Source organism: Neopelma chrysocephalum, unplaced genomic scaffold (assembly GCF_003984885.1).
Source record: "Neopelma chrysocephalum unplaced genomic scaffold, ASM398488v2 Primary Assembly neopelma1_61b, whole genome shotgun sequence".
Taxonomy (NCBI): domain Eukaryota; kingdom Metazoa; phylum Chordata; class Aves; order Passeriformes; family Pipridae; genus Neopelma; species Neopelma chrysocephalum.
In genome coordinates, this window is record NW_020897717.1 from 12,422,959 (window position 1) to 12,450,732 (window position 27,774).

General features: G+C 37.9%; 1 protein-coding gene across 1 annotated transcript; it reads left to right on the forward strand.

Moving 5' to 3' along the window:
• The first annotated feature begins 1,131 nt into the window (after positions 1-1,131).
• On the forward strand, positions 1,132-27,725 carry LYPLAL1 (lysophospholipase like 1). The gene is made up of 5 exons (XM_027681933.1): positions 1,132-1,271; positions 5,487-5,586; positions 16,333-16,502; positions 26,574-26,689; positions 27,300-27,725. The coding sequence occupies exons 1-5, from the start codon at positions 1,187-1,189 to the stop codon at positions 27,537-27,539; spliced, it is 711 nt and encodes a 236-aa protein (XP_027537734.1). The 5' UTR covers positions 1,132-1,186; the 3' UTR covers positions 27,540-27,725.
• The last annotated feature ends 49 nt before the right edge of the window (positions 27,726-27,774 follow it).

A 27,774-nucleotide genomic window follows, 5' to 3' on the forward strand; every position in this document is an offset into this window, starting at 1 on the left:
GAAAATTTTAGATATATCTTTCATCCCTTCCCACCATGCAATTTGTTCATTTCCCCAACTATCAGACTATTTTTCCTTCTCTTTACTTCTTGGCCCCACTGCAGAATGCTTTCAGATATATTAAAAACACAGCTGCATAGATTCTAAAGGAGCATCATAACATGCCATTTGTCAGTCTATGTTTAACCAGTGCCCTAGGATTTTGTGGCCTAAATATATAGGAAAATAGTAGTCAGGACAGTAATTTGAAAAGAAATACAAGCACAGCATGCTCCTCATACTGCACACACACTGATGTTTCATCTACTTAACCCACAGGCCATTCTGAAGGTAATAACATGCTACCTCAAGAGGCTAAGGTTTCATTACATTTTTTAAGAACTAACAGGTGCGGCTCTACGGCTTGCCAAAATACTTTGTGATGAACTGCAAAACTAATCTGTAAACTTGCTGCTCACCCCTGGGTCGCACTGCACCTGGCTAGTGAAATGGCAATAGTGGAGTTTATGACTGGTCATCCTTGTTCCACTGCCGCAGACCTCAAAGTACTAAGGCAGGTGGTTAATCTGCACAGCACTAGGGAAAAAGAAATAAAAATTATGATTTTGAGCCTGTATAAATTATTTAAAAGTGCAAAAGTAAGCTCCTGCTCCTTATCCTCTTACACCAGCTCAGTAGAAACTAGCAAGAGCATCAGAACAGTTGTGCTAAGACGTGGATTAGACAAGGTCAGACAACCTTTCAAATGTCTACCGGACTTTTTTCATAGTGGTCCTTGTAAACCCTTTACTTTCTGAAGTGCCTCGAAGGAGACCGCAGAGCCCCGTGCCACCTGCCTCCCCTCCGCTCTCCTGCCAGCCAGGCCTTTGCCCTTGCAGGCGCAACCCTGGTGAGGCTGCAGAACCTACACTCGACACCTCCCCACACGCCTGACAACAGGGAAGGGGCGGCCCCCTCTTTACTGTTGGAGCCCCAGCTTGTCTGCTACGAGGCACTGCTAACTACGCGCTCTGGAGAGATTCGGTGTTTACTATAAATAACGGAGCACGACATTAAAAGTGAAAGCTGTCCTGGTTCGGCGCCAGGAGGGCTAGGAGAGCTTGAGGAGAGGGGCGGAGACAGGGTGGCGGGAGGCCCGGAACTGGCAGGGCCGGCCCGGAGGAGGAGCGGGGAGGAGAGCGCTGGGATGGCGGCGCCCGCAACGCTGCGGAAGAGCGTGGTGTCCCCCGCGGGCAGGCACACCGCCTCCCTCATCTTCCTGCACGGCTCAGGTGGCTGCTTTCCCCCCTTCCCTGCCCGGCGGCTGGGGCAGGGCGCAGGGTGCTGCCCGGCGGGGCGCTCCCGGGAGCGGGGCTGGGGTGCTCCTCCCGGGGCTGTGGGAAGAGGGCGGCGGGACAGGGTGGCCGCCAGGCTCGGGGAAGAGGTCTGAGGTGTCGCTGTCCCTACGGCACTGGCCGGGAAGGAGGAGGCGGCTGTGGGCACAGAGCGGTGTGTCTGTGCCCGGAGGGCTGTGCCGTAGGGACGGCGCCGGCCCACACCGCCCTGGCCTCCTGTGCCGTGAGAACACACGCGTTTTAGAAGATCATATAGTCATAGAATGTGCCGGGTCTGGGGGGGACCTCGTCAGCATCATGGAGTCCAACTCCTGCACAGGACACCCCAAGAATCACACGATGTACTTGAGAGCATTGTCCAAAGGCTTCCTGAACTCAGGCTTGGTGCTGTGCCCACTCCCCTGGGGAGCCTGTTCCAGTGCCCAACCACCCTTTGGGTGAAAAACCTCTTCCTGATATCCGACCTAAACCTATCCCGATTCAGCCCCACGCTGTTTCCTCGAGTCCTGTTGCTCTCTTAATTGCCCCACTCAGAGGGTAGCCACAGGCAAAGGATGATTTTCACAGTTAAAGTGGCTCTTGGTGTTTTTGGATCGGGCTGAGAGTATTGTTGTCACCTGTTAAAAGCCAGTGTTGATAGACTGACTTCTCTTTGTTAGGAGGGTCCTGTCCATGTCCACATTGGCTATGTGGCCATCACTTAGAGAGGGGAGAGTTACCTGCATCAATGACCAGTCTGAGGGCAGGAGGGGATTGTGCATTTTGATTTGTTTTTTTTTTCCTTGAAAGTTATTTCTAACCTGCTAAATAACAACACATGAGTTTTAAAAAAAACCCAAACACAGTAATCATAGATCTTTATTAGATCAAGGCCTTGGGAATCCATTCTGTTGAGCTGCCCATGTGCATATGGCAATGTGTTCAAATCTTTCCGTGTCTTTCTCTTAGTTTTTCTTTTTGCTGATGTTTCTGTTTAGTTTAACAAAGCTGTATGTGCTTATTAAATTAGTTTTGTTTTTATAACCTAGTTTAATTTTGCTTTTTTAAAATTCTGTGAGTAAAAGAGTGAAAGTGAAAGAGTTTATAAGATGTGTTCAGCCCCCTTGTTAACACTAATGCTTTAATGCTTGAGGAAATAATTTTCTCTAATGTTGGAGGAGTAAGGGAAGATTATGGTTAGAGGTTGATTCCACATGTGGTTAAAGTACTCTACAATTTTTCATTTTTTTTATATGATTTTGTTCATCATGTTTGCAAAGGGGAAGTACAAGGGTGCTTTTATTTGGTTTTTAGCAGTTCCGCAGAATAGAATTTAAGACAGAAGTGCTGTTGCTGTGGGCTGGCCTGTAAACCTGAATTGTAAACCTTCTGTACAGCACTTGTGATGGAAAGTGGCAGTCAAGTGGCATGAATCCATTTTGTTCATAATGCTTACTCTAGACAAATTATAATAAGTGCAGAATAATATAGAAAAGTATAAGAAAATTCCTGGTACTGTACATCCAATTTAGGTAGAGGATCCATTTGATAGCTTTGCAGGGAAGGCAAATGGATATAACAAATACGATACAATTTTTTAGGCTTAGGATTGCAAATTTGTGTGTTGTAACAGGCACAAAATCATAGGCTGGGAAAGACCTTTAAGATGATCAATTCCAACCATTGATCAAATGCTGCCAAGTCCACCACTAAACATGTCCTTAATTGCCACATCTACACATCTTTTAAGTACCTTCAGGGATGGTGATTCAATTACTTCCCTGGGCAACCTGTTTCAGTGTTTGAAAGCCCTTTTGGTGATGAAATTTTTCCTAATATCCAGTCTACATGTTACATTTTGTTAAATTTAAACTTTGTGGAGAAAGAAAATTTGGAAGTTCAAGCTATATTTGAAAGGAAAATAATTCATATTTTACTTGAGGAGGGGGAAAAAGATAATACTGTTGCCATCAGTCAAAGCAGAATCATCCATTGTTTGCTTCTTTTTGTAGTGTTCAGAAAAACATATGGCACTAAAATGTAAGAACAGCTTGAAAGACAAACCTTTCAGAAGGTTGTTGGCTTTTGTTTGATGTCACGGTCTTCTGTCTTTCTCCCTCCCCTCCAAATTCTATTCTTAGCAAGTCAAAATGCATTATCTGTGCATGCAAGTTCTCACTGCATTTGGTGAGCATTTGGGCCATGATGACTCCTGACACAGAGAAGGCCGTAGTTAAATTTTCTCTTACTGAACTTTTTGTGGACTTTTAATGGACAAACTAGCTTCCTTAACTGTTTCTGGAGATCTTTGCAAAGTTTAAGAAGTTTGAATATATAGTAAAATACAATATTCTACATCATTAAGGCATTTGTAAATACCTAATGAAGTCCTGATTCTGTAAGCATTCAGATACTTGCTTAGGTTGACTTACCTGAGGGTTGGTCCTGAGGAAGTATTTGCAGAGCCTAGACCTTGGCTTTCTAACTAAAAAAAGAGGGAAGAGAAAAAAAGTTTATTCAAAACATATCCCAAAGATATGTTGCTTGTGAGGTGGCAAGAACCATGAGGAAACCCTCGTACATCAAGAGTGTCTGTGAAGAAACAGAGGTGTGTTTCAACTTAGACCATGCTACTTGCATAAGCAAAGTGCTTGTGGGAGTGTGTTCTGAAGCATGAAGGATGTAACTTTGATTTCACTGTTTGACTTCCCACAGAATAAGTTTTGTAAAGAATTAGCTTTGCAACCCTGTTGCTTATTTGTCACATGGACTGTTTAGGTCAAACAGAGAATAGTTCTAGTTATGCCAGTTGTGCTTGAACAGAAAAAAAAAATGCTGGCTTTGAATCCTTCTTGCCTTCTGTTTTAATTCTGAAGATGCATTAATTGTGTGTGTAAATAAGCATCACTGAATTTTGTTTGAGTGATAAAGAGCAAATTTTCTCCATTGAGGACTTGGTAACATTGTAATAATGAACTGATATGTTTATGCAACATTGTTCAGATGTAAGGTGGCAGTAAACCTGGCTTAGAGGCAGTGATGTTTTTTTCCTCATGGTTTGAGGAAAATAATTTTTTTGAAAAGAATAGGTGAGTTCTCGAGTCAAACCAGGCACCTTGAGTAAAGTAGTAGAGAGTACAGTTAACTCAGATTAGCAGTTTGAGTGGATAATATGTGGGAACCTCAGCTTCAGACAAGACTGAAGGCCTGTGGCATGAGTGGCAGTAGTGAAATTCCAGTTTGCTGAACCCCCACCACATTTTTTAGGTTGAACGTATTGCCTGCTGTAAACTATATTCCTTGACAAACTGGTTTCCTCAAGTTTGATGTATTGTTTAACTCTGGAGACTCGTGTGTGCGTGCTCGTCAGAGGGGTGGCAGTGAAGTTATGGCGGAAGATAACAGCAATGCAAAGACAAGCTTGAGAAACTGTCTGCTCTGTACATGTATACTTGTTGAAAAGGAGCATGTGCTGTCTGCATAAGAGTTCATCCTGCTTATCTGTTCATAGCACTTCAGCCTGCAGAAGCTTTGGCCATAGATTGAGTAGCTAAGATTAGGAAAAAACATGCTGAGAGTCAGTTTTCAAACAGAACCATGGGATTATAGTTTCTTTAAGAGCCTGCTAGATATTTTAACCTGAACTCATCTCTTGAGTGCTTTTACAAAACATGTTTTTCCCTTAAAGTCCATGTGCAATATTAGCGTAATTAAGTGTGGAGATCCTTTTTACTGCTCTTTAGTAGGTTTTAAAGTGGGTTAATATTAAATTCTCTAGTATAAGTAATCTTTTGTAAGGAGAGCAGCAGGTATTTTATTGCACTTTTTAAAAATGTTCATCAAGATTTTTTGTTTATCACTTATCAGCAAACAAGGCAAGTTGATCCCAGGTAGGATCTTGTGTCTACCTGGGAGATACTTAAGCCATAGGATTTAGGGAAGTATTTATTAAACTTATGCTGTAGTACCTCTCAAGTAGTCTGTTTTAGGAAATTTTGAGTCCATTTTCATTGGAAAGGGGACTAAGGTTCTAGAAAGTTCTTTTTTAGCATTTTGGTGTATTGACTTTGTGATTTGAAATTAGATCAATCTGGAATAAATGTATTTGACACTGTATAATTTTCTTGCTAAATGCACAGAATAATTCTTCTTGTCACCTTCTGTGTGATACAGGTGATACTGGCCAAGGAGCAAGAGCATGGATAAAACAAATTTTGAATCAAGACATGGCTTTCCAACATATAAAAGTTATTTACCCAACGGCTCCTGCCAGGTATTGTTTAATGTATTATTACTGTAGGATTAAATTATGCTGTTCCTCTACTGTATAATACGCTTCTGAATATTGGTACAGACTATTGTAACATTTTCCTCTTCTCTCTCGTATGCTTGTTGGCAAAACTGGAGCTCAACAGTGCATTGTTGTCCAGCAACTGCGATTTTAAGTGGTTAAGTCTCTAAATGGGTAAGACTTTACAAAAGTCACAGCCTCTAATTCAAACTCAGGTGTTGTCCTCATAGTATCTTTCCATCTCTTTGATATAAATAGACAATGATGCTCTGGTGTGTGTTGTAGTGCCATTACAGAGCTATGTTTTGAATCCCAGTCCTACCTATATTAACTACCATATATTCTGTTGTTTTTAATGCCAGGTTGACCAGTCTATTTGGTTAGTAAGATTTGACAGATCTTCAGCAGCTGGAGAAAGGACTGGAAATTTAGAAACACACATTGCTTCTCGTTTGAATTCTCATCAAACCGTTTCAAAGAGAATTGAGTTCAATATTTGCTTTAGGCAAGAATCTCGTTGTTAAATGACACTGTGTGTTCGGTGGTAGACTGGAAATACAGATAAAAATTTTGCTTGCAGGAATTTGAAAGTTTATGAGGTCAAACGTAAAGGCTGAATGTTGGGCACCTACCTCCATATTTAGCCATCCAAAGATAATATTAAATATATAATACTTAATTATAATATTATATATGTAACATATATTAAATGTATAATATTAAATTTCAGAGTTGCTTATTTTTTCTTCATATAAATTCATTTTTAAGGTGTCTGTGACTCTAAGTTAGGAAAATGTTTCCTTGAAGGGTAATAGGGCTTGAGTTTCTTTCTGAATTTGTGCATGAATGTGGATGAATGTTGAACGTAAAAGGAAATTGTGACAGTCTACACAGACTTTCGAGGTACGGAGATCTGAAAGTCAGAAAAAAAATTCTTGGAGGGTATGAACAAGTATAATAGCAGATTTTGTCTGGCACTCACTAATATGTGAAAAAAACCCCCTTTCCTTAACCATGTATTTTTTATGGTCTGCTTAGGCAGGAAAAGCAATTGAGAGATTGCGGTGTGAATGTACTCACTGTGTTACAGAAAAATCAAGACCGTGAGTGGAAGTCTTTGAAGCAGTGTGTTTTGGGTTAGTAGGAAGTGAACACGATTTTCTGTAAATAATGTACTCATAACTTCATTGATGGCAGGCTAAACTGATGCCAGAGTTATAAGTGGCACATCACACATGATAATGGGCTCCATAGCTTCCCTATCAACACAGCAGGTACTGGAGAAATGCAGGAGATTTTGCTTTTCTGTCAAATGATTTTTCTTTGCATGTTACATGCAGCCAGAGCACCTCAGATCACATCTGTTAGGCCACTGCTTTGCTTTTCCGTCCCACAGCACTTCTGAGGTCAATCTTTTTCTCATTTTTTCTGGTTTCTTTGGGTAACTATGGATGTAAACTATGTATAAATGATTAACCAGCAAGATCTTCTGACTCAAATAAGGGAATTTGTTTTTATCCGAAGACTTTGGATTTCAGTACTTTGGTAAACAGATGGGAAGAAAGGCACTGTTGTAATTAAAAGATGTGAATAAACAGTTTATTTCACTCTCTTTTTCTTTTTTAAGTTGAGGTTACTCTTATTCCTGTCTACAGCAGATGGAAGTCACGTGTGAGTTGATTCAGAAGTGTCTTTTAGCAAAACTGTAAAAAGTTGTATGTTCAACAAATATAAAACACACTGTTTGTCTGTGACTGGCAATATGAAGTACACTTGTGCACAGCCTTCTGTTGCTGATAGGCAGCATTATCTGACACAGTGAAATAAAGCAGGTGCTCTTAAGTACAGTAGTGTTTGCCACTGTTTGCAGCAATGCTGAAGTGAAGTTAGTGATGATACATGTTACTGTTTGAAAACAGAAATAACAGGAACCTTTACAGACTCACTTCATGTTGCTTTGGTATTCAAGAACAAATCACAGTATGCTTTTTGAAATGGGTTTGTAATAGTTGCTCTCCATTCTCTCAGAGAAAATAAAAGCAAGACCTAAAATATCCAAACTTGAATGTCAGACATTAAAATAATTATATCTGCATTAGGAGCTTGCTGTATGTGGTGATTTTATGTGTGTGTATATATTTATATGTTTTGATAAGAATTCAAAATGTTTCTGCCACCAGTGGGAGAATTCAGAATCCTTCATAATGAGACCTGTAGCCAGATGGTTGTGGGCGTGCAGATATGCTGAGGAAGATTCTGATCCAGGTTCTTTGATCATGTAGAGAAAGAGAGATGTGCTGGCCAAAAGTTAAGCTGATGTGAGAGAGCCTCTGTGGGTCTCTGTAACTTGCCACTGTGCTGTCAGGTTATAGGGGCAGAGTGCAAAACTTGGCTGCAGGGTCTTCAAAGGAAAGCTTGAAGTTTGGCAAGACCGGATTAGGATTGCTTGGTTAATGTGCTCCTCTGGCAAAATCCTGTTAATGTGGATGTACTTCATGCTCTATAAACTCCTGTCTTTCCCAGCATAACTTTGCACATACACATTGAACATTCTCTGTCAGTTTTGCCAGTAAAAGCAGGTTTGATGATATAACCGCAAAGCTTGGGGCTTTGGCGGGATAAACTGCAGGTCAGGAATACCTCTTCACATTTCTGATGGATATTATTCTGCTGCTAGATCTATAGATATGATCTTACACATTCTTCACCTCTATTAAACAGAGTTCTGAAAAGCAGTGGAATTCACATTTTTCAAGAAAACATTGAATTTTTTTTTTCTTTGTGGAGGATTGATGGGGCTTATATTTATGTTTTATTTAGATTTTATCCCCGGCGCTGAAACATGCATATTTTTGATTTGTACAGCATCAGAGATTCAGACATATTTTGATTCAAGACTCAGTATATTTGAAAGTTATTTTGGAAAACCAGTCCAACGTATAATCAAGAAGAATTCTGAAATACATTCTTTGGCTTCACTAGCACTGATGTCGGCAAACACTAAAGAGGATTATAGGTAAAAGCAATAGAACATTACAGGACTACATTTTATAAAACTGTTTTTAACTGTTGTCTATAGATCTTAGTAAAAAGTCACACATTTTTAAAGAAGAGATTTACTTTAATCATTTTTATAATGTGCAGGGTCTGTATAGAGAATGATCACTGAATATGCCCTGGACAGGTAAATTGTTTGCAGCATTTTGTCTCACTCATCCCCCATCAATATTTGTTCGTTTCCTGAGCAAAAATAGAAGAATGTAGATTGTGAATTTTACTATTAAAGAAGAAAGTCCTGCAAAAATACTAAGTAAAATGCATATGGTAAAAAGCATGCTTAGATAAAAATGGGAAAAAATATATGGATTTGAAGCCTCAGTGTGATGTAATGAGAGTAATGACACCTAAATTTTGAATATGTTTGTAAATTAAATGCATGTACCTGGGGCATGCAAATTTTGCTTTACAAATTAAAAGTTTTATGCATTGCTTTGAGGGTTTGGGTTTTTTTCTCTGTAATGTAGTCTACTGGGATACTTAAAAATTAGTAGAGAACTTGTTTTAGCTGTTTGATTTAGCTTTCTTTCAAGATCAGGGCTTCTGTACATACATTAAACTTGTTAAACACAATTCTATTTTTTCTCCATTGTAATGCTAATATACATCTTTAAAAAAACCAAACTCCAGTTGTAGCCCTAGCAGCTGATGCAATCCCTAAAGCCACGTCTACACTAATAGTTTTAAAGGAAAGGGTTTCCTTTTTCCTTTTTTATTTGGGTCAGGATGGCTACAACTTAAATACTGTTTCAGCTGCTACAACTGTGACTTAAACATTAGGTTTCTATTGAGTTTCTAAATCAGAACTGAATACCACCCAATTTAACCTTTTCTTTTTTTTTAATAGAAAGTGATAGTTTAAATTGGCATTGCAGGAGCTAACGTGGTAAATTTAAAACCATTTAGGCTCCACTTGTTTTAATACATATACCTTTCCTTCTTTAATTCCCTGAAAAAATCTAGGCCAAAGATTCTTTGTGTTGTCTTGCATTCCGTTCTGACAGTCTTTCTCTTTTGCAAGTCAGAAAATAAACTATAAATACTACTTTGCCTATTTTATGGATGTTTTTGACATTCACTCAACAAAGCTTTCTGTGGCACATAATTCTCTGTGCAGAGCTTGTTGTCTGGTTGGGTTTTTTCCCCCCAATTTGTTCTAACTTCCCGTATCTTTATGTGGCTGATAAGGACTACTCAGCATTATATGGCATAGTACTCCATCCTTTCACCTAAGTTCACATCTTTGCTCAGCTCATGGTGGAAATGAGTTTCATCTCATCACAGTCCCCATTTGGCTGTATCACAAAACCACCAGACAGTTTGGCACCATTCAGCTCCATTGGCAGTCTCTGCCTGTGAGAGGCCTAGGACTGGAAAAGCAGCAGGGATGTACTGCAGGTCGGACTTGAGATGGATTGGCGGAGCTGTGGAGGGGAGTGTGCACAGTGCCTATCATACTGTTTTTGGCTCAAGCAAATGTTATTAATCCTTGACTTTTGTAAGCCCTAACCTCATTCATAAATTTAACACAAAGAAGTCTTTTTAAAGGTGGAAACCTAAGGGAGAAATGGAAAAGGTTTCGGTTGGTGTCATGGGGTGGTTCTTTCATCTCCTTTAAGTAGAAATTTAACATGTTCTGCATAATAATGCTGGAAGCATGCTTGGATAAACTTTGTATTTTCCTTTTTATTTCTACTCTTGAATTAGGTGAGGAAAACTTAAATATGCATACATCTAATGCTTACATCAGATGCTAAATACCATGTGGAATGCAGATACTGTAATCATGCTTGGGGAAAACAAATTAGAACATGATGGAAATAATCTTGGATTTCTAATCCCTTTAACTGCATTGTGCTCTTAGGCATTCTTCCTCTTGTTTTGATTCTCTCAATGCTTTTCCTATACAGAAGAATTGGAGACAGGTTTTTATATCACCCTTCTAGCAAGCAGTTGTGGGTTTGTAAATTGTGTGTCATTCTTGCTCTTGCTTTACAGTCTTTTCAAAGGTTTCTGTGCTTAACTAGTGTCGTTCATCCATCCTTGGTGGTGTTTGCCACCAGCTTGTGAAAGATATCACTTTGGATCCCAGAGTGTCTTTCAGACCCCACAATGGAGAACTGATGCAGATTGGGCCCTGTTTTGCCTCTTGCCACTTTCTTTTTGTGAATTTATAAAGCAGGCAATATTTGTTGGTTGCTGAGGAACTGGCAGTGTGTATGAAAGGTCTTTTATGGCCTTTTCAACCATAACATAATTGCTGTTTTCTGATTAGTACAAATCCCCATAATTTACACCACCCACTCAAAAAAAAACCCCCGAAACAACCAACAAAACCAATCCAGCAAACCAACAGAAACAAAGAAACAGAGACAAACTCTTAATTTCTCCTGCTGAGTTTTATGCCAGCTTCTATTGTGGCTTCCTTTGTCTTGAATGATTAAGATTTGTCTCAAGTAACAAAAGCTGTCAGCATAGTGTTTCTTCAGGTAACCATTATGTACTGGTTCAATCAGCTCTCATTTCAGGCAGTATACATCCAGAACAACTCTATCAAAAACATTTGCATGTGGTTGAGTGAACAGGCACAGCCTTTACTGAAGAACAGCCAAAATTACTCCTCGTGGAGATGACTCCTGTCTTACCTTTTGCAATTTATTTTTTTTTAAGTATAGCTCTAAGTTGAAACTGTTTGAATTTTGGACACGTCTTATGCTCTGTTTCCATACCACAAGGCTTCATTGTTAAGATATGTTGAACCTCAGTTTTAACATAAGATATACCTTGGACTAGAGATTTGATTTATATTTCTCATTTGACTAGCTGGATTCTCTGCTTTCTTCCAAATTTCTTTTCAAATTTGCTTTCTACTTCAAGAAGACAGTGGGAATTAAAAACAGAATTATGTACTAAATTTTCTATTGTGATGTGGTATTGAAATTCAGCAGTGAGATTATGCTATGAGAGAATTTGGGACTAGGGAGTAACCTTGCTTTCATTTGAAAAACCTGCCATCACCTTTAAGAGAGTCAAGACTTACTTCTAGAATCAGTCAATATTTTGGATTGGAAGGGATCTTTAAAGGTCACCTAGTCAAATACCCCTGCAATGAGCAGGGACATCTTCAACTAGATCAGGTTGCTTAGAATGCCATCCAGCCTGACCTTGAATGTTTCTAGGGATGGGGCATCTGCCACCTCTCTGGGCAACCTGTGCTGGTATTTCAGCAGCCTCATTGTAAATAAAGTCTTCCTCATATCTAGTCTAAATGTACCCCCACTTAGTTTGAAATCATTCCCCATTGTTCTTCACAACACTAAAAGGATTGTTCCCATCTTGCTTATAGGCCCCTTTAAGTACTGGAAGACTTCACTAAGTTCGCTCTGGAGCCTCTCTTCTCCAGACTGAACAAATCCGACTCTCTTGGCCTTTCTGCATGGGAGAGATGCTCTATCCCTCTGATCATTTTTGTGGCCCTCCTCTGGACTTGCTCCAACAGAGCCATATCTTTCCTGTTCTGAGGGTTCCAGAACTGGATGCAGTACTCCAGGTGGAGTCTCACCAGAGCAGAGTTAAGTAGAACCTAGACAGTGTGGTAGTGTGCTCTGTAGATTTTCTTGAAGGGGTGCGCAGTCTTCCAAAAGATAACATTACAATGTCTCTGTGCCTCCCAACTGAGAGAAGATGGGTTTGGGAAGGAAGAAGAATTGAGGATTTTATTAGTTTTGATCTTTCTCTGTCCTTATTTGAATCTTGAAGCCTAACTTCACTATAAATTTCCAGTTCTGTCTGACATTTCAGGAAGTTCTGTCTGGAACCCTGAAAGCCAGCACCAGCGGTCTGAGTTTTATGTGACTGCTTAATGTAGGGTGATCATAGCACTGAGCGTGAGGGCAATGATACAATTCTGCATCAGGAGAAAGAGTCGGGGGAAGAATATTTGCTGTTTATCAATGTGCTGTCTGCTACTCTTATGTTTCTTATTTAAAGCAGCTAGCACTGCTGGCTTGTCTTTTAACTTAATATGTTGGACAGGCACAGTGACTTATTGGATAATGAACAAAAACACCTGTAACTTTATGTGAATCACTTTGCTAATAGCCTCATTTTGGAGATAGAATTTGCCATCGGTTTAGATCTGAATTTGAACCCCATGTAGCATCTTTTGGTTGCTCTCCACTTCTTTTAACTTAGGATAATTTCAGATTAGTTAGCACATTTCTAAATGGGATTAAGCAGGTCTAGATTTCATGCTTCAGGAAGGTGGAAAAACATGGTGTTACTGCTGCCTAATTTATATTTTCCTCATTACTACAGAACTCACATTAGCAGAAGCTAACTGAAATTATATATATTGCTTTGAAACTTTGAAGTCAAATCAACAGTGAAAATTACTTCCATTTGAATACGCATTTGAAAAAGACTGAAAGGATGATAAGTACTTTCAGAGATATTATAGGATATATATTGCTTTTAAGATGTTGAAGTATTGTGTAGGATCTTCTTGAAATTGCAGTGTCGTGCAAGAGGTGTATATGTGAGAAAACAATTCTAGGTCAATGGGCACCCTTAAAAATAAGACCTATAAAGTAGTCAGAAAACATGATCTAGAGTGATTTGAGGATGTTGGGAAGCATTAAAAAGAATCTAATCCTCATAGTGCCTGCAGTTTCTTAAATGTTTGTTATTAGCCAGGTCTCCTTTATGTCGTCTTTCCTCCTTACTTTTAAATTTTAAGAGATAAATTCATATGAACTTTTCCTTTAGTTGTCTCTTAAAAATTGATACAAGTTTGGAAACTGGATATACCTAGATAGGGTTCTTGATTCTTGTTTTCTTATATGGATTTGAATCTTTCATGTGCTCGAGAACCAAAGAAATTTAAAAAAAAAAGACCCTCACGACTTAGGGGACTATATATTTTCATTACCAGTTTCAACAGCACACAGTTTTAGATATTTTTAGTATAATTTTTAAAAGAGAATAAAGAAAGTGAGGCACAGAGGGACTAATGTTATGAGTTGTGATTAAACTTAAGAAAGCAAAAAAATCCAAACTTAAAGCACACAATTTGTTCTGTCACTGTCCTTAACTGACCACGTTGATCTTATCAGATGGAGTTTTCACTCACTCTGTATTTCTTTTCTTTTGCATATTTCAATCCAGCTTCTCATGTCACTGTAACATAGGGATTTTTTTTTTTTTTGTGGTTTAATTGTATGAAAAAATTTGGTGCTGTATTCTTGGAGCTGTACAGATGGTTCCATGCCAAACATATTTGTTTACCGTGGTAATGTCTGAGTTGTAGTATGCCAGCTAATAAAGGGATTATTTAAGGAACAAGGTGAATGACTAAAACAGATGTGCCAGTTGGGTGAACCATTAAAAGAATCTTACTTCTCAGCTTTATGTAAAGGTTATTTTTAATGCATTTCTGAGAAATCAAGAGTGGTTGCAAGGATGTTTTTGAGGCAGCTGAAAGCCACTTGTCTGTTTGCTTGGCGGTCTTTTCCTGTGGGTTTAAAGCACATTAGTCTTTCATCTATCTTATTGAAGAATTTGCAAAGACAGCAGGTAGAAGTCCTGAGTTTCATCTTCTCATAAAGTATAACAATCTCATAATGCAATTTGTCCTGTTTATAAATGGTATGATTTTGTCTTTTAGTTGTGGGGAAACCTGCTTTAATATTTTTGTAATGTAAAAGTAAATAGCTGTAATGCAATACATATATGTATCTTTGTTCCATGGAAATCTTGGGTCAGTCTGCTGTAACAATACTAAAACCTTTCACATCTTTTCTCGAAAAAGTATTAGGTACTCTGACTTTACCAGAAAATTAAGCCCTTTGGCTGCTAAGCATTTAACCAGGATTAATGTACAAGTGTTTTAGAGGGAACCATGAATCAAATGCTGTTTGCCCAGGCATTTAGTCTGCTGTACATCACATTGACCAAGTGACTTCCAGAAACTCGAGTGATTCAGTTCTTGATAGGTTTGACTGAAATGTCTCCTTATAGAAATTGACTTTTGTGAATTAGAGATTTGTAATCTTGTTTCTTAGATGTTGAAAAACTCATTTGACAAGAATCCTGGAGACAAGATTCCAAAGAGAAGACTAAAAAAAAAGGCAAAAACATTTGAATAATATTTTTTAAACTTAGCCTTAGCTTGCTGGGTGTACAAAATATTTTCACTGAATTTCCTTGAATTTAGGTGCTTAAGTATATGATTTGTTTTGAATTAAGCAAATGAGGGGTTACTTAAGGCGCACACTGTACTAAACTTGACCACATCTTGTATGCCATTTTGAATAACAGTACATTTCAGGTACTTAGTCCTGAAGCTCTGCTCAGAAAGATGAAATTGTAGTGTGTCTGTTTGTTGCCTCTTTCAATATGTTTGTCTTACCAACTTTAAAGTCATGGACATTTTTTTTCATGTTCATTGCAACAGGCAGAAGAAAATTTATGTTCTCTCATGTTTTACTTTTAAGACTGAATAATGAAATATCTTGGACTCTCGTCTTCATGGCGGTACTGCTTTAGAAATAGCTGGTTACTATGTGAAGCCTCTCTGGTATTAATAAAGGCAGAATTTGTTCCTTCATTAAGAATAATTGAAATAATGCCATTCTCTTTCTAGGTTAGTTGTGTTTTGGTTTAATGCTAGTACTGAAAAACATCCACGGAGAACACTGAAGTGAACTTTAGCATTTTCAGTGTGTTCCCATCCAGACATTTATCAAAGGCTGTCTATTTGTGGATGACAATTGTAATCTGATCTAAGCTTAAATAAAATGAAGAATTTGCCCCCTGATTAAGCATAGCAAATAAGGATTCCAAGTGGCTTTGTTTGAGGTGAAGGATCGATCTCCTAGCAGTATGTTTTGCAATATATTGTAGAGCCATTGCAAGGCAATTAGATCACCTTCCTTGGGATTTCAGGGCTCTATTAATAATTTTTATTTAAAACCAGAAAAGGCTGCTTTGTATTGTAGGTTTCTTGCTTATCTGAGGTTTGGGCAGCATGTTGAAGCACTGAAAAACACTAGTCTGACAACACAGTATTACAGTGTGGAATATTATGTCTCTTGTTTGTGGTTGTGTACCAGTCCAGTGAACACATGACATTTCTTTCAGTAATTTTTATAAGCTACCTGCCCCATTAAAATGAGGATGGCTGTATTTATTTAACAAAAAGTAAAATTGGCAGAATACCTAGAGGTTCATAGTACCTGTCTCCTGTCAATTTTGTTAAGAGTTAGACAGTTCAATTCCATATAGTTAGTTCCTTCAAAGCTGTCTTTTTTTAGCTGTTACTTCAGTTTGTTGTATTCCAGTGTGGATTTCAACCCTAGCTTTGTTTAGGATTAAGAAGCTCTCGGCAGGCCTAAGATTTAAAATTTTTGGCTGACCTGACCAACCTTAACATTGAACTGACTGAAAATTGCTTTTTACATAGCTTCCAAATGTTGACTTCATTCTTGAAGGACCACGATTTGAATGCAGTGAAAGGCAATGTGACTGGTTGTAAATTGCATTAGCCCTAAGAGAAGTTTATTGTCTTCTTTGCTGGAAAGATACTGAATTGTTTTTATTTATCATGTGTGCTGAAGGCTTTTGATCTTATGCTGGGTTAATAATTTGTTTTCTTCCCTTCCACCACTCCAGGCCATACACACCTATGAAGGGAGCCTTTTCCAATGTGTGGTTTGACAGGTATAAGATTTCTAATGACTGTCCTGAACACATTGAAAGTGTTGATTCCATGTGCCAGCAGCTTACAGACTTGATCAATGATGAGATTAAGAATGGCATTGCAAAGAATAGGATACTAATAGGTAAGAGAGATTTATTTATAATGTGTTACTTTAATGTTTTTTTTTCATTGTTAAGATATCATCTACTTTGATTCACTTTAAAAAGTACATATTTTTACTATTTTCTTTTAGCCCTTTTCAAAGATGGAAAAGTGTACTTTCCCAAAATGAATTGTATTTTGGCGAGTGGAGATGTAGCATGTAATAATCATGAACTTTTCCTTAATGCTCTAATAATTTTGTGTTTAATTAATGGAGAAAGAATGTGCATGCTATATATCACTAAAGGTTAACACTTGATAACAAGTATTAGCTGTCATAGTTCATATGTGTCCATCTTTGTTTGTCATAATTTCCACAATTTTCCAGTAACTTTCACAGTACTGAGAAACAGATAGTGGGATATTGAGTCATAGGAGCTGAGGGTGATGAAGTAGCCTATGTCAGAGGGGGAATGAGAATTCACAAGTCCTTGGCTCCTTGTCCCATCTCTAGACCACAAACTATTTCAGGTTGGGGAAAAACTCTTAATGTGGGAACTTAAAAATTTATGGGCAGCTGAGTCATGCCATCAAAATCATGTGTGGTGGAACCACTACCATTCAGCCTACATGTTTTCTTGGTGCAGCCCCATGTTGCTCTTTGAAGGCCTGTGCTTACTTTCCCTTTCTGGCTCATTGCCCTGGCTGCAGAATGCATTGTTTTGGATGGCTGTCAGCACAGCCTCTTTGATCTGTCTTTCCCATGTTATACCTGATAACTTGGAAGCAGTGGAAGAAGTGCAGGTGCATTGCTGTACAGTGAGCTGGCAGATTTTCTGTGTACAGATCCAGTGTGCTACTGGGCTTTTCTCTTTTCTCTGTAGCCTTCAAAATTAGAAATAGGGAGACTGTATGAAAGTTGTTTTCCAAATCATAAGCAGAGTAAGGAAGTTGGTATGCACTGATTGTTTCAGTCCATAGATTCCTTGGAAGTCCCCGTCTCTGTGTGTTTGTATTCCTCATATATAAATCAGAAATAATTATAGTTGTTTTGTCAAACACTTGGGAGCTTTGTTTCCTCACCTCACAGAGACTACATGCAAACATCCTCACAGTTGAGTCCAGTATTTCTGCAAGAAGCAAAATAAGACAGTCCTGAATTAGCTTTGTCCAAAGTACAGAAGAGGACCCATGTGGTTGCGTAAGAGACTTGCTAGAGGAAAATTAATTCTGTCACTTATGGCTGTACAAGATTAAGTGTTCTTCCACAAGAACTTTGTGCCTTTTCTGCACTGGTATTGATAATTAACCAGTGTGTGATGCAATGGACAGTAAAGCTTAGAAGTCCTGTAAGGTCTCTATGCATAAAGGTGACATTAATCATCTAAATTTGTGTAAATAATTGTCCATCTTCTGGCATTGTTTCTTAAAGGAAATTAGGAGTTATGTAAGGGCACTGCGCAGCTTTATAATATTCAGCCTGGAGAAGAGAAGGCTCCAGAGAGACCTTATAGCACCTTCCAGTACCTAAAGGGGCCTAAAAGAAAGCTGGGGAGGGACTTTTTACCAGGACATGTAATGATAGGACAAGGGGGAATAGCTTTAAACTATAGGGTAGGTTTAGATTAGAAATTAGAAAGAAGTTCTTACTGTGGGGGGAGGTGAGATACTGGAACAGGCTGACAGAAAAGTTGTAGATGCTCCATCCCTGGAAGTGTTAAAGACCAGGTTGGATGGGGCCCTGAGCAACCTGCTCTAGTGGAAGGGGACCCTGCCTATGGCAGGGGGTTTGGAAACAGATGATCTTTAAGGTCCCTTCCCAAGCCATTCTGTGATTCTGTATTCTTTTGATCAAAAGAGAATATGAGGCCAAGTCAGTATGTGTGCACCAAACTGTAATGTACACTGAAAAAACAGAAACGGGGGGCCTGAAATTTTTCTGAGTTTGGGAGATTGGTCTACAGGAGATAATAGAAGATATGGTCACTTGCTTAGAATGTCAGATAACTAAGTCCTGTCAGATCTTTTTAGATTTCTCTTAAAAAAAGTCAGGAATATCCATCTGGTGCAAGAAGATGAGGCTTAAGGAAAGAGGTGAGGAGCAGACAGTGGATTTGTGACTGCTGGTACCATGGAGTTGGAGGAGGCAGAATTGTGAGGTGAAGGGAAAATAAGATGTTTATAGCAGAGAAAACCATGATGAAATTTTGGTATGAATTCACAGTGCATTCAGTGCTGTTCAGTCATGTTGGAGATATGGAAAATAGAGACAAATTAGTTGAGAGAAGAGACTGAAGAACTTCGGAGTCTGTGAAGAGCAGCGGAGGCCTTTTCTGGTAGGTCACAGAAACCAAAGAGCAGAGCAGTTGTATGAAGGTAGTTACAGGGAATGAAATGTTTGTTAAAGGGTTAAGGAGAGCTGGGTTGGGTGAGCTGTTTTGTAATAAGTGGGAGTTTTAATGAGTGGAAAGAAAACAAAATGAGTATGAGGAGGGTAACAAGATTGAAGGTTATGGTTTTATATGGAATAGCAGACTAGAAATTACAGGCTGAGGATGAGTGTCAGATATTGTTAGATGAGGGTGAGTGAGGTGTTAGGCAAGCAGGAAGGTGGGTAGCTGCTGACAGCTCAGAGGTGTGGGATAAGAAGGCAAGATCTGAGGGAGCACTGTGCAAAGGTGAGCGAGTGGGAAGAGAGGGGAAGCAGGAGTGGGCTCTCAAACAGTGGAAAATGAGAAGCCCAGCACCTGGTGTTCTGGAGGATGATTCTCCTTCTTGAGCCATTCAGACTTTCCACAAGGCTCAAGATTGTGGGACAGTAAGATCATTTGCTCTGAAAGAAATTATAGCCTGTGTTGTTTGTTTTGATAGCACAGTTAGCTCTGTAATCCACATGTGGCTGCTTGTAGGACAGAATTCTAAAGCTGAGGATGGAGTCCAGGTTGTGCAGTGCCACTTCTCTCTTTCTTTATCAAGAAAAATGTTGGTGCAGCCTTGTTTTTAACAGCTGCTGGATGAATCTACTTCTAAAGAATTAAATTACTTAATTTACTGGATGTAAATGAAGTCTTACTATTAAAACATCCATATCAATTTTCTGTAACAACCAGCACACAGTAGTACAAGGCTCATATACCCATTCCTATTTCGTGACTATTTCATGAGTTGCTTTCCTATTAATACAAGTCTTTTAAAGGAAGCAGACTTCTGATTAAGGTTTGTTTCCCCTGACCTTGGAGGAGGAAGGAAGGGAGACTAACAGCAATATGTAATTATTCAAAAAATAATTATATCATCCCCAGAATTTGATAATGGTAGTCACCTTTTAGCCAAACATTCTTGTTGAGTTACTCTTACTGGTCTTCCTGGCTAAAGCACTTCTTGCAAATAATCCTGTAAGTAGGCTTATATTGACTTTGGAGATAAAAGCATTATAAATTTAGTCAAATTCTGACAGTTGGAGCTTTGATAGTATCCCTTCTTAAAAACTGGATGTATTTCTTTTTTATAAATGCCTGAATTCATTGCTAAATTAGCCAAACAAGCAAATAATCACAGTTTGAAATGTGAAACAATAATTCCTTTTTCTATTTAAAACTGAGTTGGTTTTTCAGGTGGTGGTGGTGGTGGTTTTGCTTTGTTTTGTTTTCTTGTGTTTGGTTGTTTTGTTGTTGGGTTTTTTTAACTGCTTCCATGGTGATAGTGCACTGTAAAATAACTCCACGTAGGTGGAAAATGTCAAAGATTTCAACAATCTTATTCAAGAATATGTTAGAAGCTCTTGAAAGAAATGGCCACCTCATTTTTGGAGCATTTAGATAGGGCTCACTTTAGTCAACTACTCTTCAGTGAAAAGCAGTCTTTTTGTTCCTTTCTTCTTCCTAATTTAGCACTACTTTCCTACTTTTACAGGTCACTTCTTTTGTAGCTCAGAAGTGCTGATCCAAGCGTGTTGGTCTCTGCCACCTGTAGTCATTTGTGTAAGCAGCCAGTGCAAATAAACTCTCCATAACAGTCCTGTAGGTTTGACTGTATGCCAAAATACACATGCATGATTCCTGACCCCTTGTACTGTAACAATAACACAAGACACACAACCGCTTTTTGTTTATTGCTAGACTTCTTACATAGCTACTGAACCATGGTGGAAGTAACATGAAAGCTCTGTGCTTCTTGTAAATATTAGCATTTCCATCTCTCTCAGTGTGTGTGAGAATGGGATAGGGAAGAAATATCTTTGCTTTGACATCGCAGAGAAAGAGGATTCTGTAAATATGTTAGGATAAAAAGTCAAGAATAAATTGTTAAAGTGTTGAGCAAACTACTTCACAATCTTGACATTTTAATGTCTTTGGCTTCTAAGCCTTTTGCTGTCACTCACCCTACCTTCTATCTTCTGTCTTCATTAGGAAAACATTGTCTTTCATTTAGAGGTACTTACTGCTTTATTCTCACCGAGTAAATTCACAGGTTTATATTGCCTTTGTCACTGCAATTCAAATGAGATTTCTCTTTCCGTACCTCCCCTTGCCTGGCTTTGTGATTTATCTAAATTATGCCTGAGATGCTGGACTCAAAGCAGTACTATTAGTCCATCTGCCCTATATTGCCTGCAACATTTCATTAATTTTCAGTGAAATAGTGTAAATTTGCATTGCATTTATACTTCAGGTAAAATGTTTGCTTCTCTTGTGTTTTTTTGTACCTCAGCTGGCCATTTATTTTTCTTTTGGAGCTCTGCTACTCTAGCTTGTGTATCAGGAAGTAAAAAGAGACATTAACAAATGGATGTTTCTGTTTCCTTCATAAGTCGTTCAGTAGGAGGTACAAATGCTAATTTTATCCAGAGAGTAGGATCCACCACTGGTCACTTTGTTTCCCAGCATTTGGTGGTGTCCATATTAATATATCTGAAAACGAGGGACTCTAAAAGGTGGCATATACTCAATTTTGTTCTGTATTGTGAATGACAGGCTTAGCAAATGTTAGTGAAGATTAGGAGTAAACCTAACAACAATAAACCCAAAAATAATTCAATCATGATATTGTCATCACATGTCAGATAATGACTTCAATGAGAAAATAATTATAAAGTGAATCAAATTCTGATCTTTTCAGCCTTAATAGAAACTCTGTTGAAAACATGTACTTACTCTTCTTTAATAAATGCCTGAATTCTGTGCAAAATTAAGTGGATGAATGGGCTTTTATAATGGTTGGGAGTCATGTGTAGACATGCCACAGGGTACAGATTAACCTGTATTTTCTTCACAGTCATGCCTGCAGAATCATAGAAAAGTGAGACAACAACATTCACTAATCCATGATTATGTGTCAGTGCAGGTTCAGCTGTATTTAGGCAAATCCTTACCATTGCCTTTCTGACTTCTTCTGAAAGTTCTCCACTAATGGAAGGTTCACATCTCTCTAAGACAATCTGCTTCTGTGCTTCAATATTCTTTGCTTTAGAGAACTATTTTCTAGTTTCCTTTCTGTGATTCAATTGGAAATCATAGATACTGTGAGCATAAAGAATAGGTTATTCTCTTCCTTTTTCCAGTGTTGTGCGGTTGTGCTGAATGTAAAAATGGCAGGTAAGTGTTGCAACAGGGCTGTGCTCTCATCCTCTCTAGAAACAGCCAAGGAAACACACTAGGTAAATGAAGCAAGGTGTAGATTGGGTAGTGTAAGACCTTAATAAAAATTGATTTGAGACTTTTCATGGATTTTATTTTCCTTCCAGTCCTAAAAATTATGATTCCTTAGGTACACGTTGGGTTTCCCTCTATTACCCATAACAGTTGAAAATAAAACTGTAACTGGTTCTGGTTTTTCTGCAAGTTGATACGTTAGAAACTATTGTACACTTGTTTTTACAAGAAAGTGGTAAAACTTGTACCACTTAAATATGCATTTCAAAATGTGTTTTGGCTGGTGAGAAAGTTAGGGAGCAAATTGTGTCATGTTCCTAACAAGAGCGAGTGGCTGAGCCAGTCAAGGGAAGTTGCCTTTGTTCTATTAAAGACTTTCAGTCACTGAGTAACAAACAGAATAAAAAGGCTATGAAAGGTGGAAACTATCCATTGCAGATCTGCTAGTGTGAAAGGTTAGTGTTTGGTGAAGTTGCTTGAATAGATTAAAAGGAGACAATCAAAGGAGTAAATTCACTTGAGACAAAGTACATACTTGAACACTTAACACAGGAGCAGTGTTGAGGGACTTCTGTGGAGAAGAGAATTTGCTGTTCCACTGGCATTTTTACTCTTTGCTGATATTCATTTATGAACACTGTTAAATGTATATAATACTTTCATTCATTGATGAAAAGGGAGGGTCAAAACAGAAAGTCAGGTTCTTTGCAGATGATGTGTAGAACAATGTTTTGCTGTTACCATTAATAGCAGGTAAATCACAGGAAGTCCCCAGGGAGAGCAGAAAGTAAACTGAAATGTAGCTTTAGGGAGAAATTCCTGATAACAAACTAATTGAAGTTGAAATAAGTTGAAATACTAAGAAAGGAGAAATTGAGAATGAAAAATGCTGTGAGAATGGAAAGAAAATGAGGCAAGAGTATGTAATGTATTGTGATGGTAACAGAACAGGACGAGACAATTTCTAACTGTGCTGGTGTAGCCTTATACAACAGAAGAGCATTTGTCTTGTGCTGTGCTGGCACAGACACTGTATGCCACTTTGTTACCAAAGCTGTACTGACAATTCTGAAGAAATACAGAGAAGATGAAGAACAACTACTAGAGAGAAACTGGTGAAGAAATACTACTTAAAATAAACAAGCCATACCACACCCCTGCACCCAAGTCCTAATTCTTATCTCATGGAAGTCTGGAGTTTAGCTTCTCCTCCTCCTTTTTTGTTTCTATGCTGTAATGAAGCAGTTTCTAACTTTGCTACTCAAGTTCATATGAGAAGAGCTCCTGGTCTGTCTCTGCAAAGAGCAGAAGATCTGTATTCAATGCAGATGGCAAAATTTGTGCACTAAAGGTGATTAATAACTAATTTTTTTCCCATGGCTGTGGTTTCTAGTGTGGAAAAAAAAAACTTTGAGCACATTTAAAAATTTTAATTGGAAAGAGCAAAAAAGTGATGTTGTTTGTTGTTCCCTAGTTCCATAATCATTATAACAAATTGTTTAAAGCATTTTACAGTCAGATCTATGTGATTCATGAAGCAATCAGCAATGTCAAACCTGTGTGTGTTAGAGAGGTGTTTTTTCTGTAAAGAGGAATGAAAACCTAAAGAACTTTCTGAACTTGGGAATAGACTGTTGCAGGCACCAAAGTGGAACATGGGGGAGAAGGCAGAGTTTTGAGCATTCTCTTATGTATACAGGACAGGAGAGACAAAATAAAGAAACCTTTGTGCTAGATACTTGTTAGTCATTTTCTGAGATACAAAACCAAACATTGTAAGGCCAAATACAAAGAAATTAATAAAGCTCAAGTTTGACAGTAGGTAAATATTTGGTTTCCTGAACCCCATATAATGTTCAAGTATCATCATGGACCAGATTATCATTTCAGACAAATACAAATGAGGAGCAAATTAATACAAATCAAGATCTTTAGCAGAAGTGAGCTGAAGGTTTGTTTAAAAGGCTCCTAAGGCCATTTACAAGCTCTGGAAAGAATGTTTTATCACTGAAAAGTGGCAACTGTGATGAGAGTTTCTATTCTATTCAAACAGGAATCAATTACATATGAGAAATTCAGTCTTCATTCACTCTGTGTTCCATCATAGTATGACTGTAACATAGTTGCAGATAATATTCCAACAAAGAATTTTTGCAAAGGAGTTTTGGTTCAGTAAAGTATTGCAGCGAAGTTTCCTTCTGATTGAAATTCTCTAATTTTGGAAGTGTGACGATTGTGTGATTTCAGCAGATCTTTCTCAACTAGAAAAGCAAGTTGCAAGCAGCTTTCTTCTTATTGCAAAGTGATGTTACCTAAAAATCAGCACTACACTGAAGCACATTTGAGGTCATAAATGCATATTTGAGTCAATTTTCTCTGCAATGGGGTTTTATTTGTGTCTGTTTTGTATGTGCTCACCTTTTAGCCTGCACGTATTTGTAAGGCAGGAAAGTTAACAGAAATGCTTTCCTGAACTGGTATACTGAGCATTGTAGAGCTAACACTGTTCAACTGTTTTGAAGCATTAATCACAGTTCTCATTAAAATAGGTATAAGGGGAAAATTGAAAGTGAACATACTTTTTTTTATTTAAAACCTATGGGCTAACTATGAACTTCTGTGTACAGCCACTGTATGTCTTGGAAGTAGATTGGTCTCAAGTGAAGAGCTTGTGATATTTTGTCCATCTAAGGATGAAATGTTGCATGTTGTTTTGATTTTGTCTAACACTCATGACATGCTAAGTAGGGTTTATGTATTCTTTATGCTGAGATAATTTGTTTACATGTACTTTTCTTTTTGCTTTCTGTTTTGCTTACATTCTGACTGTCACTTCATACATTTGTTTTGTGTAATATCTGTACCTGCCTCGTATATTTCTTTAATCCAAATTTAAATTCTTGTAGAAGTTTTTGACGGACCATATGTTTTATGTGTTGTGTCAAACATACACTTATACTGAAATGCTTCTTGTAATTGAAAAAAATTGTCTACAGCTACAAATGCTCATTCAAATTGTTGGTTTTGAAGCATGTAACATATGGCATTTACCTGGAGATTGTTGTGATACCAGGTGATAGACTTCAGGTTTTCCCATGCAAACCAAATTCAAAGAACTGGTCCTTTGTATTGCATTTTGTCATAGTAGTATGATCTACATAAAAGAACCATTACCTAATGTACTTCTAAACAGAAGGTGACTGCATTGTCAAAGACTGCTGGTGAGTAATTGCAGACAGTGTGCCAGACTGTGACTAACTGGGTACAAAATTTTAAGATTAAATCATTTAAAAACTAGTAATGAGTTTTCAATGCAGCTTTTCTTCCTGTAATCTAAAATGCTTAAAATGGACTTAATTTTAAATGTTAACAAAGTATTATCTGTATTTATTTGTAAGCAAATGCAAAATGGTCTCTTAGAATATAAGTGCTCCTTTTTGGGTTTGGGGATGACAGCATTGTTCAGATTGATCAAAAGGAAATGAAGCAAATGGTCAGATTCCACATAAGAAAATAAAGGAAATGTCACTCTAGCCATTATCTGGATACAGTCAATATAATAGCCTGTGTACTGTGTCCTTTTGAAGTAATGTGATAGTCTAGATTTTTTTGCTAATGAATAAGCATTTTTCATGTAAAAATCATCCCTGAGGAAGTATCTCATGTAAGGAATTAGTGCAGTTGAAGAGACATATGGATTACAGAAGGCCATTAATTCAGAGGTCCTGTTAGAGCTCAGGTGGAGTACATTGCATTTTTTTCCTATTCATTATATATCCCAAGGTGTAACAACAAAAATATCCTCAATACTAGTCTATTGTGAATGTTCACTGATTATGTGCAATAGTGATAGAGAGCTTTCATGTGTGAATGCTCCTAGCCTAGGGGAAAAATAAGTTGAATAAAGTAAGCAGTGAAAATTACCTGTTCATAGAGTTTTACTTTGTTAATGTCAGAGTATATATGGCCACGGTGTTCAACTACCTGGCACAAATGGCTTCTAAAATAATGGCATTTTGGCTGGGGTTTGGGATTTTTTTCTCTTTCAGTAATGAATCTTCAGCAGTACTTTAGCTATCCAATTGCACTGACTTAAGCCTCATGCTATGCCAGGGAAGGTTCAGGTTGGACATCAGGAGGAATTTCTTCATAGGAAGGATTATTAAACATTGGAATGGACTGCCCAGGGAGGTGATGGAGTCACCATCTCTGGAAGTGTTCATAAAATGACTGGATGTGGCACTTGGTACCATGGTCTATTTGACAACGCGATGATCAAAGGTTGGACTAGAGGATCTTAATGATTCTGTGATTCTAAGATCATTGTAACCTTTATGTTACTCAAGATGTTTTTTGATTGCATTATGTATAAAAGAAACAAGTCTGAAGATAAAAATAAATTGAGTGCTGGGTTACAAAGACTTATAGAAAAATCCAATCTTTCTTTTGTTGCATCCTAGGTGGCTTTTCAATGGGAGGTGGAATGGCAATGCATGTAGCATATAGGTTTCATCAGGATCTGGCAGGAGTCTTTGCACTGTCTAGTTTTCTCAATAAAGACTCTGCTGTTTACCAGGTGAGTATGTGGTAGATGTTATAGAAAAACTGCTTAGCTAAATGGAAAACATGGTAATTAAAATTGAATACATCATGTTTATTCATCTGAGGCAATTGATTCATATTCTAAACTTATGCCATTTCCTGGAAATAGATAAGCAGACTATTAGGGAAGTGAGGCTTTAAAGCTGTCCGTACATGATGTTGTGTTGCTTTTTTTGCATAGACAGTACAATTACTAGAAGTGTAGAAGGAGATTAACAAATGAATTTCTTTGCTAGTTTTCCTTAGTTGTTAAAGAGTCTATGTAAGCAAAACTGCTTTGAAAGTTTGTGATGAATTATAATACTCATGGGCTCCATCTGCTGTCATGAATTTTTTCTGGTTTTCTTATTTGGAGAGGGGTATAGACCTTAAAGTAAACCCTATCATTTGTCAAGAGTTAGCATATTGGAATTTAAAGGCATTTTTTTCCATTATTTCCTTGTTTACTTTTGTAGAGATAGTACAGTATGACCACTAAAATGCAGATTAATAAATGCAATGCTATGTAAGTTGTCACAATGTAATTGTAACTATTCTTTTAAATTTGTTAGCAATATGTCTGACAGTATCTCCTTTCCATGTAGGCTTTGAAAAGAAATGAAAGTGTTCTTCCGGAGTTATTTCAGTGTCATGGAACTGCTGATGACCTAGTTCTCTACTCATGGGGTGAAGAGACCAACAAGATGTTAAAGTCACTGGGGGCATCAGCATCACTTCATACTTTTCCAAATCTCAATCATGAGTTAAGCAGAACTGAAATAGAAAAACTAAAATCCTGGATTGAAAAGAAATTGCCTGTTGAAGCAGCAAAGGCAAATGAATAAAAGAAGATCCAGCCTCATGTAATTCTTGATTTTTGTGGGTTTAAGATCACATGTGGGAGGTATATGGGTGTCCCATATCCATTATATAAGCACAGCTGCAAAGTAGACACTCTTATCGTCCATAAAGTTCACCTAAGGGGTAAAATGATGGCACTGACTATTAAAACTCATTTTATTATATGGGTTTCATTTTGTGTTCTCTTGTCTAGTTTTTAAATACACATCCACATCAATC

Coding starts and splice junctions, on each gene's coding strand:
- LYPLAL1 (XM_027681933.1), top strand. CDS start 1,187: ATGGCGGCGCCCGCAACGCTGCGGAAGAGCGTGGTGTCCCCCGCGGGC. Junction 16,503..26,573: donor AAAGAATAGGATACTAATAG/GTAAGAGAGATT, acceptor GTTGCATCCTAG/GTGGCTTTTCAATGGGAGGT. Junction 26,690..27,299: donor AAGACTCTGCTGTTTACCAG/GTGAGTATGTGG, acceptor CTTTCCATGTAG/GCTTTGAAAAGAAATGAAAG.